The sequence below is a fragment of the Primulina tabacum genome, chromosome 12 (assembly GCF_025594145.1).
Source record: "Primulina tabacum isolate GXHZ01 chromosome 12, ASM2559414v2, whole genome shotgun sequence".
Classification (NCBI taxonomy): domain Eukaryota; kingdom Viridiplantae; phylum Streptophyta; class Magnoliopsida; order Lamiales; family Gesneriaceae; genus Primulina; species Primulina tabacum.
In genome coordinates, this window is record NC_134561.1 from 34,646,364 (window position 1) to 34,664,754 (window position 18,391).

At 35.2% G+C, this 18,391-nt stretch overlaps 4 protein-coding genes across 4 annotated transcripts; 2 read left to right on the forward strand and 2 right to left on the reverse strand.

Annotated features, from left to right (window-relative positions):
- The first annotated feature begins 3,891 nt into the window (after nucleotides 1-3,891).
- On the forward strand, nucleotides 3,892-5,964 carry LOC142521285 (plant UBX domain-containing protein 10-like). Its single transcript, XM_075624510.1, has 4 exons — nucleotides 3,892-4,702; nucleotides 4,813-4,986; nucleotides 5,381-5,557; nucleotides 5,636-5,964. Exons 1-4 carry the CDS (start codon nucleotides 4,139-4,141, stop codon nucleotides 5,861-5,863), a joined length of 1,143 nt encoding a protein of 380 aa, XP_075480625.1. The 5' UTR covers nucleotides 3,892-4,138; the 3' UTR covers nucleotides 5,864-5,964.
- Nucleotides 5,965-8,527: 2,563 nt separating this feature from the next.
- On the forward strand, nucleotides 8,528-9,705 carry LOC142520118 (uncharacterized). The gene is made up of 2 exons (XM_075623096.1): nucleotides 8,528-8,915; nucleotides 9,062-9,705. The coding sequence occupies exons 1-2, from the start codon at nucleotides 8,695-8,697 to the stop codon at nucleotides 9,513-9,515; spliced, it is 675 nt and encodes a 224-aa protein (XP_075479211.1). The 5' UTR covers nucleotides 8,528-8,694; the 3' UTR covers nucleotides 9,516-9,705.
- On the reverse strand, nucleotides 9,690-12,986 carry LOC142520117 (putative apyrase 7). The gene is made up of 3 exons (XM_075623094.1): nucleotides 12,849-12,986; nucleotides 11,460-12,684; nucleotides 9,690-10,772 (listed from the first exon to the last, which is right to left on the reverse strand). Exons 2-3 carry the CDS (start codon nucleotides 12,586-12,588, stop codon nucleotides 10,246-10,248), a joined length of 1,656 nt encoding a protein of 551 aa, XP_075479209.1. The 5' UTR covers nucleotides 12,589-12,684; nucleotides 12,849-12,986; the 3' UTR covers nucleotides 9,690-10,245.
- Nucleotides 12,987-15,317: 2,331 nt separating this feature from the next.
- Nucleotides 15,318-17,586, reverse strand: LOC142520986 (glycine cleavage system H protein, mitochondrial-like). The gene is made up of 4 exons (XM_075624152.1): nucleotides 17,358-17,586; nucleotides 17,205-17,293; nucleotides 15,778-15,948; nucleotides 15,318-15,539 (listed from the first exon to the last, which is right to left on the reverse strand). Exons 1-4 carry the CDS (start codon nucleotides 17,476-17,478, stop codon nucleotides 15,411-15,413), a joined length of 510 nt encoding a protein of 169 aa, XP_075480267.1. The 5' UTR covers nucleotides 17,479-17,586; the 3' UTR covers nucleotides 15,318-15,410.
- Between the last annotated feature and the right edge of the window lie 805 nt (nucleotides 17,587-18,391).

Below are 18,391 nucleotides of genomic sequence, written 5' to 3' on the forward strand. Positions count from 1 at the left end.
ATAGCTGCTGGAACTAGAAGAAAATTACCTCAGTCAAAAGCCCTTGACGCGAAGATCACAAATATATAATTTGTTTCGCGTTTAGACAGCGTTTCGAAGTCGATTTGGACGGAAGAAATCGAATTCTCGAACTTTCTTCTCGAACTATCGTATAAGAAATGAAGAAAGAAAGAGAAGAAATCTCATTCTTATCACCACCGCTCTCGCGCTCGGGCGGTAGAATTCTCGCGCTCGAGCGCGAGACATTCTGTCCCCGAGAAGTCTTTATGTCGCGCTCGGGCGGTCAAACATTACCGCTCGGGCGCGGAGTGTTCTGCCCAACTATACGTAAATTTCAACCCTGGCGCTCGGGCGGTCATTTTCCACCGCTCGGGCGCCACACGTTCTGTACAATTATTTGATTTTTGTACTTATTGGCGTCCGCATTCTCTACTCGAGCTCTTACAACGTCAAGTCATATTCAATATTCATTTCTCAATTTCATTGTCATAATATACATCAAATGTATAATCACATGTCAAATTCCTGAATTATCGATAATCATATAGGATTTACGATAATACGATACACGGTCCTTACATTTCTAATCTTTCTTCGTCGTTCTTATCTGAGATGTTTTGGTGGGTGAGTGATATGATTGTCACTCAGTAAGCAGGGGTGGGAATAACTCCCAATTTCGAAATCGTTTTCAACAGAAACAGTAATACAATAATATACAGAAACTCTTCATTTCAGAACAGAAATCAGTATTCAGAAATCAGTAATCGGGAATCAGTATTCGGTATTCAGAAATCATAATTTAACAAGTAAGCACGGAGCACATTCGTGAATTTCATGGCTAAACTGATATCAGTCCCCTATATGTTCTCTCCTCTAAGGGGTGAGGCCAGTAATCAGTAATCAGTAATGTTCAGAATATATATTTCTACCATTAGTTCACTAAGTTTCAGTGTTTCGAAATCAGATATCAGGATTCAAGAATATACTTTGTTTTAAAACAGAAATCATCAAACGGTTTTCAAGATATTTATACATAAGCCCACTTATTGTAATTTGCTAAAAGTGTTTCGGTTGAAATCTGAAATCTGCTTATTCTTTCTACTGGTTTCTACTGCTCGAAAATCAGCATTCTCATAGCTCGAAAATTCAAGTGATAATCTCAATATTTGTGTAACACCAATTCAGAGGTTTGAGAGTGTTATTTATAGGCCAAATTCTGACTGTTAGCCTCCCAATTAATGGTCATAATCTGCCATTAACAATCTTTATTCGTGTTAAATGTTTCAGTTACAAGTCATGGGCTGAATTAGTAACTGTCTGCTGAAATTTCGTGCTGCTGCTGGTGGATTCTAATCTGCTGGAAAAATACCAGCTTCTGAAATATTAGTTTCTGCTGGAATTTTGCATTGCTGCTGGAATGCTGGAAATTCGGGTTCTCACAGTATCAGAGTCAATCTGATAAGTTCGATTCTCATTCATTTCAAAGAGTGCATTTGTTGGGGTACAAAAATTGTCTCTGTTGGATAGAGCAATCGAAACGTGACGCTTGAGCTACTATATGATTTTAAAAGATTTGAGTTAACGTTGAAGTATTGTTACCACAAGTTATAGATTTTCGTAAATCGAAAAACGCTTTATCTTGTAAGATTTATTTCTATCATAACTGTTAGGATCGAGAAAGACTTTAGAGAGGGGGTGAATGAACTCTTTCAAAATTTTGATTTTAAAAGCTACAATAGCTTGTTCTTGAAAATTTAAACACCGATTAATTAAATCGAGTTTGATTTTCAAACCAAGTGGAAGACACTCGAAATAATCCTTCATAGAAACCGATTAAAGATTTTGTAAAGCATTTCAAATATATTCAAGTTGAATGTGTAAAAATATTTTGGTTGAAGCATTTTATCAAATACTTGTTATGCAATATTTTGGTATTTGAAGAACAAATAAAATGTTTCAACAATGCATCTTTAAAACAATGAAAATGATAACTAAATGCACTAAATAAATAGACACAAATTTATTTATGGATGTTCGGAGATTAACAACTCCTACGTCACCCCTTCTTCCTCTTGGGAAGGATCCACTAGAAGACTTTGATTTATACAACACCTTGTACAAACCCATTTCAACTTAGGACTTATCTCATGCCTAATTGAAACTCCTAGCACACTCTCGATTGTAGGCCGCAACCTCACAATCAGTATAAAATTTATCGTCTCTTATGCCAAGACTACAAACACAATCTTTAATATCTTTGTGCAAAGACTCACTCAACTAAAGTTTGAAGTTCAACTCTCTTGTATATGTGTGAGTGATTGTGTGTGAGTAATTTATCCTTTAAAGTGTATATCTCAAATTTATCCTCACACAAGGGCTTGTGCTCTCAACTAGCATATTTCTTCATGCTAACTGCTCATGCTTTGAATCCCCTTGCAAAGCTCTTGTTTGATCTTCAAGATGTTATATTTATAGACCCCAACAATGATATATACGTTAGACACAATAATATGACCGTTTGAAAAGTTTCTGTATTGTTTCTGAAATTGCAACGGTCAAAATTAGCTTTGCTGGACCTTTTCCCGAGCTTAAACTGTTTGGTCAACGGTTCAAACTGGTCAGCTGACCAGCGGTTCAAACTGGTCAGCGGTTGAAAACTGATTAGCATCTCAACCGCAGCTCAACTGTGTGATGTGCAGAACCAATAGCTTCATCTCTATTTATCAACATCCTAATCTTCGATTCTGACTTTGACTTCTGAAAATGATTTGTAGATCATCGTCTTATCTTTCCAACGCATACTGAATCACTTCATTCCAATAAGCGAGCTGAGAGATATGACCACAATACCGCAACTGCTCATTGTTGTTTTTGTGCAATCAGTTTGGTCATTCAGCAACCGGTTTGGCCTAGATACCATTCGATTTTGCCCAACTGACATGCAATACAACTTATTCCAAATTGAGTTTTCTGATCAGGGAAGTTGGCGGATTGTCATTTGAATCATACAGCCGAGAGATATGGGCAAAATATTAACGCTGCTCGTTTTGAACCGTTTGCAGAATCCGAAATGTCTTGTCTGAACTTCAATAAGCGGTTTGACCTAGATAACATTCGAATTAGTCCGACTGGCCTGATATATGACTGGTAGATAATGGAGTTGGCTTTCTAACTGTTTTGGCCTTAGGTCATTTCGATATCTGTTTTGTAAGATATGCTCAAAATACCGCACCTCGCCAGAATTCAAATGTTTGCGAAATTGAAGTTCCAGCTTCCAATTTGATGTATCAACTTCACACTTGAGTAATATGTTAGAAACACAATAACAAGTTTTGTTATCATCAAAATCAAGATTGCTAGTGTTTCTGCAACCAACAATTTTAATTAATATTACTTTAATTTAAATAATAAAGGTTGAATTTGAAATTTTTCTTATATAGATTAAGTCAAACAATTGATTGAAATTGTTTAAGAAAACTTTTAATTGACAAAATGTTTCGGTAAACAAAATAAATTATTTAATTTATGTGTCTACATATATTTACAAATTTAGGATCCATATTAATAGTGTAATTAAGTTCGTTACACGTACTTTGCTACTAGTAATAATAAAGATAACATACCAATACTAAAATTTGACGACACATTACTAAAGTCGCAAAAACGCAAACATACTCTATAAAAATATACTAAAAAAAGGTCATTTTTGAATTTCTTTTGCTGGTCTCTAACAAGATCGAGAACTTGCTAAATTTCTTGAGACTTGGCTATCAATTCCCTTGCCCAATGAGGCTATGTTTTATATTCTCAAATCTCATATTCAATTGACATGGTCTAAAGCAAATTCTACTTCTAATTTTAACTTTGAACTAGAAAAGAAAGAGAGTATTACCTCTGAAGTCTGAACTAATGTGTGACATTCTCTCCTTGCTTTGAATAAAACTTTATCTAAAGGAAAAGAATTCATTATAAAGTTGATTAAGACATCTCATGTAGCATACTTTTTGACGATGCAATTCCTCTTCCACATTTGTTTCATTACATGATCATAGGATTCCTTCCTTGAGGAAACCAGACAATCTGTTCTCATTGGAAACCAGTAACATCCACAGTTTTTTCCAAGAACGTGCCATCAACAATGGGGGAAGCTGCAAGATCACTCGGGGACGCGTCGTTGAACAGCATTGTACGTAGAATGGTTAGTCTTCCCCGGAGCATATTAGGTGGTTTTTCACGGGCCGTGAATCAAGGAATAGACTTAATCTGTATAGGAGATAGACATGGCCAGAATCATCAGCATAATGGCCATCCGAACTATCCGCTTCATTATCCTCCTCAGCAACCTCAAATGGTCCAAGAAGAATGGGCTTTTCTTGCAAGATTCGAGCAGCAATATGGAACGACACATCCCTTTTTCTACGCTTGCCGGTTCGCGAATGCGTTAAAGATGGCTCAAGAAGAGCATAAGTTCTTGTTCATGTATATTCATTCCCCAGACCATCCTTTCAGTCCCTCTTTCTGCAGAGAGACACTTTGTTCAGAAGTGACAGTACAGTTTCTTGATGCAAACTTTGTTAGCTGGGGCGCACTTGCTGGTGGAGGAGAGGGCATGCACATGGCTGCAGCTTTAAGGGCTGCTAGCTTTCCATTTTGCGCTGTGGTTGCTCCGGCTTCTGGTGATAATTTAGCTGTTCTGCAACAGGTGAGTTCGATTAAGAAGAGTTCCCAAAGAATTTACTCAACAAAATGTACTGTATAAACTGTGCTAGGGACTTGAAAGTTTTGGTCACTAGTTTTGCTTCTTTTGTACAGATGGAAGGACCAGTCTCCACAGGTGAATTGGTGGAAATTTTACAGAGGACGTTGGAAGAACAAGGATTAGCATTCGGGAGTGGCAGGGCTAAACAGCAAGAGAAGGCAAATTCGAATCGCCGACTGAGAGAAGAGCAAGATGCTCCTTATCTTGCATCTCTTCAGATAGATAGAGTACATGATTCTTTTCAAATTCAGATAATTTTTAGATTGCTAATGAAAGGGCTATCTACTTTTTCCAAACTTTATGTTTATGTCTGCTAAAATCATTAAACCTCCCCATCATACAATTTTATGAGTCTGACCTTGAAAATAATGGGAATGACATTCTATTGCCAAGCCAAAATGTGGGTTGAGGGCAACATCGAACCCCCATCGCAGCACGCGTAAACTTAGCGAGGCTAATTCATTAGATGTGAAAGTATCTCAAGTTAAGAATAATTTCACAGTTTCTAGCATGATTAATGTGGGATTAGTACCACTGTCTTCCATTTTTAACTCATGGACCATAGATTAGACCATTTAAGGAAAAAGAAACTGACAAGCTACTATGTTTCCCTTATGCCAGGAGAAATCAATGATGAAGAACCCTGCATCTTCAGAACACAGTGTTCCAAAACAAGAGAATTCCAATCATATCTCCGCAACAAGCAAACTGCCAACTACGCTAAAATCAGCTTCAACCAAGGCAGAAGCTTCTTATAAACCGAAAACCAGTAAAACAAAAAACTCTGAACCGACTAAGGTATTTCAGATTTGTTCTTTACATCTTCAAGAGCATTTTGTTTACAAGAACGACTAAAAAACGTTGATGCCTGGACAGATTTTAATCCGGTTTCCGAATGGAGAGAGGAGGGAGCATAGTTTCCTCTGTACAGACAAGATCAGAGCCATTTATCGGTACATCGACTCACTAGGCCTAGAAGGAGTTGCAAACTACAGGCTAATATCAAACTTCCCTAGAAAAGTTTATGGTGCTGACAAAATGGAAATGGCACTCAAGGATTCTGGGCTCCATCCAAAAGCAAGCCTCTTTCTTGAGATTCTTTAACATTCTTTGAAACATTTCTTCCCTTAAAAAAACAAGAATGTAATCAGTTTCTCCTGTATTCTTACAAGACATCACGATCTTACAACCAATGAGGTTGTAAATGCAAAGTGTAACCTGGCATTTACAAGTTTGTGTTCTTCCTGTCTTCATTTAATCTGGGAAAAGTTTCTGCAGCTTCTTGTTATGTGCATTTTAAAAGTCAATTTGCATTTATTTGTATTGATCAAAAATTTACATGAATTTAAAGTCTTTATCATTCAAACCGAAACCGGGAAATCTGGGTATTTAATCATGGTCAAAGATGTGTTGTGATTCGTGTTCTCTCGTGCCCAAACGCAGCGGAAGTTTTAAAAAAATTTATTTTATTTTGACAATCAAAATATTTGGACACTCGTATGGTTTGGATTGAATAAACATACAATGTTTGAATGGTTACATTTAGTGAATTTTGACTTGGCTACAACTACGCCGGTATAAGCGAACGTAGCTCTTGTTGTAAATCTCACGTACGTTCTTCAAATCTGCTTTCTTCAATTTTCGAATCAGGTCCACGACCAGATTGCTTGTTCCTCTTCTAATTTGCACTAAAAAATTAAAAGATATTTTGCGTAGAAATGGTAGCCGAAAACAAGGAGAGGGAGAAGGTGATTTTCGAAAATCCCTTGGCTTGGAGGCTAGGGTTTCAAAAATTGAGAGTCAAGAATTATGTTTAACCATAAACCTAATACACATATAAATTCAATCACCTCCAAAATTTAATAGTCATAAATTAAACTCCTGAAATTTATTTTTCAATGTTTTTTATAAATTCAACCCTTTGAATTTATTATCTCAACGGAGACAAAATAATCCAGTACTTGTGTGACCGTCAATAGTTCAGGGATACAGCTAGCCGTGTGTTCACGATTCTTTGTGATTCAGGACATAATCCTTTATTCGGGCTTACCCCTAATTTGCTCCATTTTATGTATCAAAAATTGATAATGAGAATGTCAGAAATTATATTCCTGATTAAATCCATCGAATCATGGTAAGAGCATCAAGTAGCATCGTCTCATGATTCCCTAGGTATCACTGATAGTGCCTGAAAGAACCAGTCAGTTATGATCCCTTCATCTAATATATCCCTATCGAATCTGCAACCATTGGTTCATCGAGGGTTGCATAAGAATTCGATAACCGTGTGACACATATTTGAGTATAAATAGTGACATCGCATGTACAATTGGAGAACTACTTCTCTAACGTACATATCATACCCTGGCCATATATTCAATGCACTATTATTTCATCATATCACACAGGATATCCACACCCGTAGGTGAGCGATGAATTCCCGACTATAATACAATGGCTCCTACATGTGTTGCAACTGTACCCAATTTCGCCACCTGATGACCCTCATGGAGTCGATAAACGAGTCAAAGCACAACCCTAGCATATATAACCTCAGTGTTGTCCCGGGTCGTAAGGACTAATAATGTACAATCATAACCAATGACTTATCTTTTCGATGAATGATAATTACTTGGAAATCCTAGGGAGGGCAGTTCGGCCATCTGCATGTTTGGATATCTCTATGCCCTTACCATGAAACGTGGTACACAACATCACAGATGCTAGTCTTGAGCTCAAGCGACCTTTATCCATGTTTTAGACGGCTGAATCGACTAGGAACGAATTTACAAATGAGTTTCAACATCGAATTACGATTCATTTGTATTAAAGTATAATCAAGATCTTTAACTATGTTGATCACATGGGTATACAGATAAAGAAATAGCAAACCATGAAATAATTAATTATATTAAAATAAAGATGCTTTATTACAAGTTACAACTGAGTTAATAAATTCTCTAGTCAATAGTTGGCTTACAGAACATCTACTCTAACAAGATGCATTTTGAAAACACAAAAATTCGTGTGAGAATGTCTCACGCTGTAATTTTATCAGACAGATCTCCAACTCAACCTTATTGATGAAATTGTATCATATTTTATGTTAAAAGTTCTACGTTTCATTTTAAATATGGATTGAGTTATTCGTCTCACATAAATAGATTCATGAGACTGTATCACAAGAAACATATTCTTCGAGAAATAGGCAAATGCTGATGTGGAAACTGTTTTCCAAAATACAACAAGAATGGTTCTTTCTTGATTCTATTTATGTTGACATATGTTTCTTTGTTGTCGATAATATCTTCGATTTTATCGCTGTTGAAATGACATAAAAATTGTATATAAATAATTAGTACTTCATTATTTATGTTTTTCTTAATAAAATAAAGTAAGTAAAAACGTGTCTTGATAATCACAAGAATCAAATCAGTATTATAAACTGTTAATTGTATGCATATAAGATATATTTAATAATTATAATTTTACAAATGCTAGGAACATAGAAATAAATGTTTGACTAGTAAATTACTGAAGTAATAAAGAAGTTAATATTTTAAAAAATGGATGGAAATAAATAAAATATATAAAAAAATTATTATTTTTTATTTAATTTAAATATGCACATGGAAATAAATAAAATGTATAAAAAAATTATTATTTTTCATTTAATTTAATATGCACAATGAAAAGATGTTTTCATTTTGTGAACACAAAGATCATCATTAAAGTCGCTATTACAAAGCTAAAGCGTGTTTTTCCGGTTTCCATCATCGTCTCCTACCATTCTTTAACTAAATCGCACACACGGGAAGCTAAAAGCGTGTTCAATTGCCTCCACCGTCGTCGAGTTCAAAGGCATCATCCAGTGATTCCATCCCACTCATCTTCTTGTTTTTGCTCCGTTTTCGCTTCTTCACAAGATACAAGAAATGGGTATTCCAAGCATTTCGATTGTCGCAGTTTCGTTGATCTTCGCTGTATCGTGTAGTATTACGAAATTGGGCGAAGGAAAAGCGTACGAGTCGCCGGAGTACACAGTGATGCACTCTGAATCAGATTTCGAGGTGAGATATTACAGAGAATCGGTCTGGATGAGTGCTCCGGCGGAGGAAAGCTCGTTCGAGAAAGCTACCAGAGATGGCTTCCACAGGTACCCTTTTCTTGTATTCAAGTTTAATTGGATTGCTTGTTTTCCACTTCATTCTTTATGGACGTAATAGCTCGAGGAAAATGGAGGTAAATGATCAAGATTTTTATGATAAAATGCTAAAGTTTCAATCTTTTATGAATTCACAGATTATTCCAATTCATAGAGGGAGCAAATCTGAACTTTTCTAGGATTCCAATGACTGTACCTGTCTTAACAAGCGTAGTTCCAGGAGCTGGACCTCTTCAATCATCAGCATACAATATAAAATTTTACTTACCAGTGAAATTCCAGGGCACCCCACCTGTTCCCCTCCCTGAACTGAACCTGAAACCTGATTCCTGGAAAAGTCATTGCATTGCTGTCAGGAAATTTTCTGGCTTCGCAAGAGATCATAATATTGTGAAAGAAGCTGAAAAATTGGCTGCGAGTTTAAGCAGTTCTGCGTGGGCAAACGCAAGTTTTGTGCAGAGTGAGTATGCTTACTCGATTGCGCAGTACAATTCTCCATTCAAGTTTATTGGTCGTGTCAACGAGGTTTGGGTTGTTGTCGATGAGTCTGAGGCTGCTGGTTGCAAACCCAGTCTTGTGGCCGAATTCTGAAGCTCGTTTTACTTAGCAAGAATGGCCACCATTGGAAAATGACGATGAAGTTGAGAGGGCTATCAATGTTGGTCACCTGCTGTCCCTCTTAAATTTTGCCTGTAAACTTTGGCAATATACATGTATATTTCCTTATGCATTGTATGTATAAAAAAGTATGATCTTACTAGTTCTAAATTTTTGAATTTCAGTTTTGCCTTCCGTTTAAACTTTTGGCTTTCAGAACGACTCCAGATCTTATGTTCCATAAATCATTTGGAGCAGAAAACCTGCAGGACCACTTAGCCTACACACCATGCAAACGCAGTCTAGAGCTCATTTACCTGTACCAGCAAGGAGATTTCACCTATAAGATCCTTATTGAGATTGTTTCTCAACAGTTAATGCTGCATGATGATGTATATTGGATGGATACATGTTTTATTGGATTATGTGAGTTCTATATAAGATCCAAGACATTTACATCATCCGTTGGTAATCAATACAGTGATAATACATATCATTTGATGTAGCATGATAAAATCTATTGATGGATTTTAGAGTGAAGAAGCAGCAGGCACTTGAACAAACTATCGCACAACATGGAGAGCAAACCACAAAATTCTCTGACGACCGGACCATATTGATATTTGACATGCGCCTTTTCAAATGAATTCGGATTATGTTAAATACATAAAACAGAAGGATAAACCAAATCTCTTACAATCAAGAATACAAGTGTATCTGTTGATCAATCAGGTTGTCCTTTAGGATATAGGTAAGATGGCAATGATGTCCGAGAAGCAGCCATCTTCCTACATAACATGGGCAATTTAATTTGACTGCAGTAAACAACGAGGAGGAGGAGCAGAAGCAAAAGAAATGTAAACAATGAGGAAAATAGCATTTTATGGTCTGGCAGGGAAAGAATGCCATTTTGAGATTTATCAGAACCAAGCCATAAGAATTCTCCCTCGATTAGTGATGCACCTAGTGTCCAAGAAACATTTCCAGGCCCAAATATTATTTCCAAACCATTGAGGCAAAGAGCATTTTCAATAAGAGATGCCAAATATGGGAGCCGAAAACAATCCATTCCGGTGATGCTTGTCTGGTCAGCTGACAGGTTTGAACATAACCTGTCACCCAACTCCCACAGCATAGTCAGGTTTGCCCTCTGGCTCAAGTTTAGTGCATAGGAGACAGCAAAGAATCCCGATAATGCATGATAACGTGTTACAGAATGCGATGTTTTTGATAGATTAAGCTCCGTGTTACCTGCAGATGAGATATTGAAAGATGGGTGTTCATAATTTGGCAGCGCTAGCTTTTGGGGGGAGTTAGACTCAAGCCCGTAATCTTCACAGAAACAATTCAATATAAACAGCTTATGCTCCAGAGAAACATAAAATTACAAAATCAAGAACGCATATTAAGTAGCAATACTGGTGTGTTAAATACCAGTAACTGAAATAGTTTTTACTTATCAATTGACCATCATGGATGTGGATGTTCACAATGTAGGATGTTTTAAAGAAACATCTTAAAACAAGAGAACAACAAAGTGAACCCGACATTTGTGGGTTCAATAGTATAATAGCATTGACTACTAACAGTACAAGAATTTTATGAAAGAAGGGAAGAATGCAAACTTTCAAACTTCTCCTACATGTTGCTCATGAAAAAATATTACCAAAAGAAGTGAAGGAATGAGTAAAACAAAAGCTACGAGACTAGTTTCATCATACCGGAAATATTTTACGGGTAATTCGCAGTCACATGCCACATAGACTTCAATGACAAACAAGCACCCAACTCTTCACAGAATAAGAAAACAAAACACGATAAACTGGGCAAAAAACACTAAAAAACGTGTATAAAAATATAAAATGCATCTGGTATTCAGTAAATTAAGATACTTTTTGGTCTAAATTGTATGATCAGATTGTTATAATTTCAACCGACCTCCATAATTAGCCAAGCCAGTACAGTTTGAATGATGAACTTGGTGAGACCAATCTGAACTGGTAGAATTGATAGCAGCTGACCTAGCCATCACTTTACACTGCTCCCAATTCGGTTCCCCAACAAGTAACAGAGAATTTAACTCATTGTCTCGCACATGGTTGCTCAGGTTTCTTGAATTTCTTGGATCAAGACCAAAGCAACCACCACATGAGTGGTTTTGAAAGAAACCAGAACCAAGACACGGATGTCTAACCTCAAACATACCACCACTACGTTCTCTAAGCGCCTGAGTATGACTAAGCATAAAGATTGTTCGATCAAAAGCTTCATTCAAACCAAAAGCTGGTAATGAATATGCTGCAAGATCGTATTCAAATGGCCCAAACTTTGACCTAAACTCATGCTCATCTTTCAAGGAAACATCTACCTGAGCCACCACCTGTAATGAGGATCCTCCTATATCAAGAAGTCCCAATGTGTACGGCGTCAAAGAACTCCTAAGTACCCCCATTTGATAATTCAATGCTACCCAACCAAAATATGCCTCCTCCTTCCCACTCAAGACCCGAATCCAGCTCTTCTTGTACAAAAAACCATGCTCTTTCACAACATTCTCAACATTCTTCAAGACCCGCTCAGCATCATCCACGGTTAATCTCCTCATTCCAGCTGTAGCAAAAACTATTAAAGGCGTCACAACATGCCTCTTTAAAGGTACCCATTGTTCTGCATATCTAATCAGTGGCTCTAGAGATGCCCTCACTCTAAATCCATCGTCAACAAAATTATGCAACCCCGGTTCAGTTTGCATACAGTGGTACTCACAACCATTGCTTTTATTAATATTTTGTGGGTAACTTCTTAACAAAATGGGCAACTTCCCATAAGCCTCATCCCCATCATCAGTTATCCACTCATACACATTTACTCTTGAGCCGGTACTTCCACAGTCCAATACAACAGTGAAATATGTATTCATTTTCTCAGACATGAAAATTTGATCTTTAATAACTAAATATCCACCAACTATTCCTAAGATCAAGATGATAATAATAACAAAGTTTCTTATTTTGGGGTTGTAAATAAACCTTGTACCTTGAAGCTTCCATTTCGACTTGGGCTCCATCTAAAACATCACATCAAAAGAAACCCACGATTATTGAATCTACCATACATCATCTTCTTCATTTCTGATGGCTGGGGGCCATCAAGCAAAAACACACTGTACATTAGAGGTCGCGTTATTCAGTCATAGTTCCAAATTCCTTCATTAACAGACTAAATCGATAGGAGGCGTGCAAAGAATCCACCTTCAGATACCCAATCAATCACGAAATAGCTCTAAAATTCAAGATTTGGAAAATATTGGATGATTTGCTCACGTACCTTTCAGCAAGCAAGACACCAGATCTATGGTCCGCTGTGAGGTAATTCTTTCCTTTTCATTTTTTGTCGTCAATTTCTTTTTATTTTTGATTAAAATTTCACACGCAATCTTTCCGAAAAAACTTCACATGCATGATGCAACAAATTTCTATTTTTTTTTTCATTTAAACAAAGATTTCTAAAAATATTATATACTTATTTACATCGAGTTAGAGATCCGTCGTATAAAATTAATATGTGAAATATAGTTTTGTGAAATTTTTATTACCATAAGGATTCCTTATATATATATTTTAGCCGATGCTTTTCTGTAATAAGTCGCTTCTATCATAAAAAAAAAAAATAAAATTAGAGAAAATCTCAACTAAACCAAACTATAAAACCAACCCATCATGCATGAATTAGATCGGTTTTTCAGTCAAACACAAGTCAGATTGGTTTTAAAATTAATCCAATTGAAAAAATTATTTTAGTTCAAATAAAACTAATCAAAACAATCTAAAACAGACTATATTAATTTAAAAATATGTGATATTTTTTTATTAATTTAATATGATTTTTTTGGAATATAAAAATATTTTATTTGATTTTTAGTTTGTGTTCTATTAACAGGGAACTTTGTACATATTATGATATATTGAGAATCTGTCATAGACTTGAAACCGAATAAATATAGAATGAACCACAAAAGTTTGGTTTTTTCATAAAGTAAAAATTTATGTGAGACGGTCTCACAGATCGTATTTTGTAATACGGATCTTTTATTTGGGTCATCCATGAAAAAGTATTACTAATTATAAGTGCTAATCTTGTAATGCATTTGTATACTTTGTGCGTGAAAATGTTATATCTGGTTTGTTGCAAGTTCATCATATTTCTTCATGTGACCAAACCGTTGATATTCTAACAAATGCTCTATCTGCACGGACAGATCCATGTGTTGTTCCGCCCTCCGCTCGGGCAGTAGCCCATCTGGCTCATTTTTCTTCCATATATTTTATACATAAAATTTTGTTCAATATTATAGTAGCTCGGAGACTCCATTTGTCAATATTAGTTCAACTCTAACTTAGAAAATTCTAGTTCGAATATAAATAAAAACTTGATTATACCATTATATCTGATACGTCTTTCCAAAGGTTAAGATCCAAGCTCAGTGTCGTTCTAAATCCCTCCCTGAGCTTGCGGGGCAAGCCAAATAATATGAGGTTGCGGAGACAGATGAACTTACAATGGCGAAGATATTATACATATGGATTTGCACATGTGGCTACACTCTATAAGCTTGATGAGGAAATTTGGAAGCTTGTTAACGATTGTGTCTCTGATGATTATGTTGGAGATTTAATAAAAATAAATTATGTGATTAACCAAATATTATAACATCTCAATAATTCATGTCGAACTATCAGAAAATAGAAATAAAAGTAAATAAGTATCAGAATGCATTGATTGATCTAGCATTGGAGTTATGAATCTTTCGTGACAATAGATAATCAAACATCTTACTCTCGTCTTGGAGGAGAGTAGGATATAGATCTAGAATATGTGTACGGTATATATTATGTGTTATATTTTATATGCTTCAGGGATCATAATCTTATATAAGTTTAGCCGTCTTCAACGCATCATTTAAGATTTAATTGAGCTGGATTTCTACACATAATGTGGATCATGCCAATTTACTTAATATTTTAAAACTCCAAATTAATAATTAGATCGCCTTATTGATCTTTGTTAGATAACATGTACATATATAATTAATTAAATTATGAGAACCCAAAAATAGTTCCAACAGATTATGCACAACAAACTAACAAATTTTATTCCTTCATTTATCATTTTTTTCTTTTTCTTTATTCATTATTTTAAGAATGTATATAAATACTTCGTATTGTGGTTTGAAATATAATGAAATTTACTCTATTGTACGAGCAGAAACTTGTTCTTTAATTTTCTTAACTATTATAAAAATGATGATGATAATTCGACATAAGAAATATGATTTTTAATACTGCTAAATGGCATTCTACGTAAATCAGGCTATACAAGTCTCTTGTGAGACGATCTCAGTGATTTTTATTCATGAAACAGGTTAACACCTACCTATCTATATTTACAATAAAAAATACTTCTGACATAAAAAATAATATTTTTTCGCATGTAACTCAAATAGAGTACACGTCTCACAAAATTCACCTATAAAATCATCTCATAAGAGTTTGTATGAATGCATAATGAAATTTGTAAGTCAAAATACAAAATACATACACACAAGATATATCCAACTATTTTAATTAACAAAAGAATATTTGTTCCACTGTAGCATATATTAAAATTTCGTGATTTCCACATAATTTTTTTTATATTCAATACATTATTTTAACAATACATTAAAAGATCTTGGTTCAAATCCATGGGCATTGCTGGGTTAATTTTTAAGAATTTGTTTTACTTGAGGATAAAAGCAAAACAAAATCAAAGACAGTTGTAAAATAAAATATTGAGTTGATTAATTAATTTTTTAAATAGAACAGACCAAAAACACATTGAATTCAAATTTCAATGAGAAGCATCTTCTTCTTCACAGAATTTTGTGTACTCTTTCGCCCCCATTAGTGATCCCAATTCTGATGGATCACTAGGCTTCACCTTTATCATCCACCCTTCTTCATATGGGCTTGTGTTGATCTTCATTTCATGGCATGACAAAAGAGTAATTTCACACAATATAAATTTCTCCATGCCCAAAACAAGTATGAAATCAAGAAAACAATGGTTATTTATGCTACACTGAGTGTCATGATATGAATTGCAAACCAAAGATGGATTGTATAGATATGAAAATTTAATGATAATCGACCTCACACACTATTCAGTGAAAAAAATACGAACATATAAATGGATTAAGAAAGTTCAATGAAGTTACCAATCCGGGAGAGTCGACTAGCTTTGAGTTGACCTCGATGACTTCGCCGGAGATCGGAGAATTGACGTCGCTGGTGGCTTTTACACTTTCCACGGCTCCAAAGGAGCTGCCTTTTGTCACGGACTTACCGGATTCCGGCAGGTCCACAAACACCAGTTCTCCTAAATGATCCTGAGCAAGTAGAATTTTAGTGACCACAAGTAACCTTTTCCCAGTCTTTTGCAACACTAATGTCACTTTTGTCTTCAACTGATTTATACCACTTGTTTCGAAATTTTGAAAGATTTTTGCCAACATGACAAAGTGTTTTCAGGCTATTTTTAGCAAATTAATCACAAGTAGTTGATCAGAAAACCTGGCTATGTGTAATGGAAATTAAACTGGTCACATATGAGCGAGTAATAGATGATTTTCCTTTCTCCAATTTCTCTTCTTCAATTGGTTTCTTCCCCATTCCTTAATTTTCTAAATTCAGCCTATATACAATGACGAGGTACGATACTTTATGAGTATGAATTTCATTTTTTTCCCCTATTGAAGCTACAGTTTTCTTAAACCAACCTTATAGAGGGCAAATCGAAAGACGGCTATTATTACTGTTGAAACATTGTTGGGAAATGGAGGAGCTATTTAGATTATCTAGTCCACCAAAATCTATCTCTGGATCTTGTCATGCTAGTTGATGTACCCACTGAGACAATGGATGCAACCGCTACAAAGATAAGTTACAAGATTGTTCTGCATTCTCACCGGACTTTGATAGGGGAAAACAACTCAAACACGTAACTCTACATGGAGAAATTGATATCATACTTCTTATCTACCAAAGGCTTTAACAAATCATTTCCGGAGGTGGGCTGAGGAATATAGCTTCTCATTCTTCAAATAAAATCCTCGAGTTCACCGCACCATTTGTTGAGGGTGGTGAATGATTTGATATACTCAAGACACATTTTGCAACCAATGGTCAAGGTTGGTTCATCGCCCAGCACGTCCGCCTAAGGGAGCAAATGGGAAGTTCTCAATCCACCTTGAGGACAAGGCGGTTTTGAAGGAGATTGGAATGATACAATACTGGAAGCATCTTAGTCACAGAAGCAAATATTAATCAATTTGTTATTTAAATTTCAAGTTAATATGAGCAAATCCCAACACCAACACAAGATTAAACAAGAAATAAATGATTTTCCTTTCAACAATTTCTATTCCTCACGCTGTTTCTTCCCTTCTTTGCTAATCCCAACTACCCAATCTCCCCTCCTCGATTCCATGAGTAAATCAATCATCACTACAAAGTTCAATAGTGAATTCCCATTCAATCACTTTCCATGACCAGATTTTCACGTCAAGAAACAAAATATTATTCAAAAACTAAAAACAAAGTAGTGGTGACACTAATGTTTGAAGAGGGGAGACAGAAATAAAACCTGGGCATGGTCTGTAATCCCAACAATAGCCACAGAGCCGTCGTGCTTCACCCATTCATGCGAAGGGCTGTACTTGAACCCCTCCAGCACTGCAAATCAACCCCCAATTTCAATCATTCATTAAGTAAATTGAATTACACTGAACAATTTTACCAGTGGAAAAACATCTGGCGATCGAAAAGGCTGGAGAAACCAGTGCGGTTGAAGGATAAGCATTGGAAGCGGAGATTTTGAGAGCATTCGCGGTGGAAGAAGCCCACATTCTGAGCGCCATTTTCGAAGCAAAATTTGCTGTCTGCTCCTCCTCCAACTGAGTGACTGTGGAAGGGATTGAATCGAACGTTGGAGTTTTAAGTAAATTTGGTTATCTTATACGAATGGTGGACACTGAAAGCCTCATCCTTTGGAAACGTCACTATAACAAAATGCAAGGGTAGCTCGATTTACTGAATATGTTCGAATATTTTTCGAATAAAATTTTTTTAGTCGAATTCGAACTGAATTCGTAACGACAACGAATATATAAAAAAATATTTGGAAATGATACAATATATAAAATTTGTGACATTAATAAAAATTATTAACAAATTTTGTTTCAGCTAATTTTTTTTATATAGAGTAGGTCTCTTACGAGACGGTCTCACAAATCTTTATCTGTGAAACGGGTAACCCTATAAATATTCCCAATAAAAAGTAATACTTTGTCATGGATGACCCAAATAAGATATATGTCTCACAAAATACGACTCGAAAGATCGTCTCACACAAATTTTTGCTTTTTATATAATATGAGTTATTATATAAAATAATATTTTTTTCATTATCTATACTGTGAATAAAGTAAGACTCATAATAGTAACTATTTTTTGGTGAATTATTTTTCTAAAATCCAAAATTTTCATTCACATATTTTTGCTTTACTACATAGAATTTGTTAGTAAATTTGACCTTGAAAAAATGAAACAACATTTTTCCTAAAATCTTATAATGTATAGTTTGTACAATATAATTTATATTTTATTGTTAAATTGTTATTGATTTATACGTTTATTTAATGCAACATAATGTGCTTGAATTTTCATATTTCATAATTATAAAAAATAATTTTGATAAATCTTATATCACATTTAGTGTAATTTTTAGAATATTATAACTAAATCAAGAACTTGAGAAAAAAATATATACAA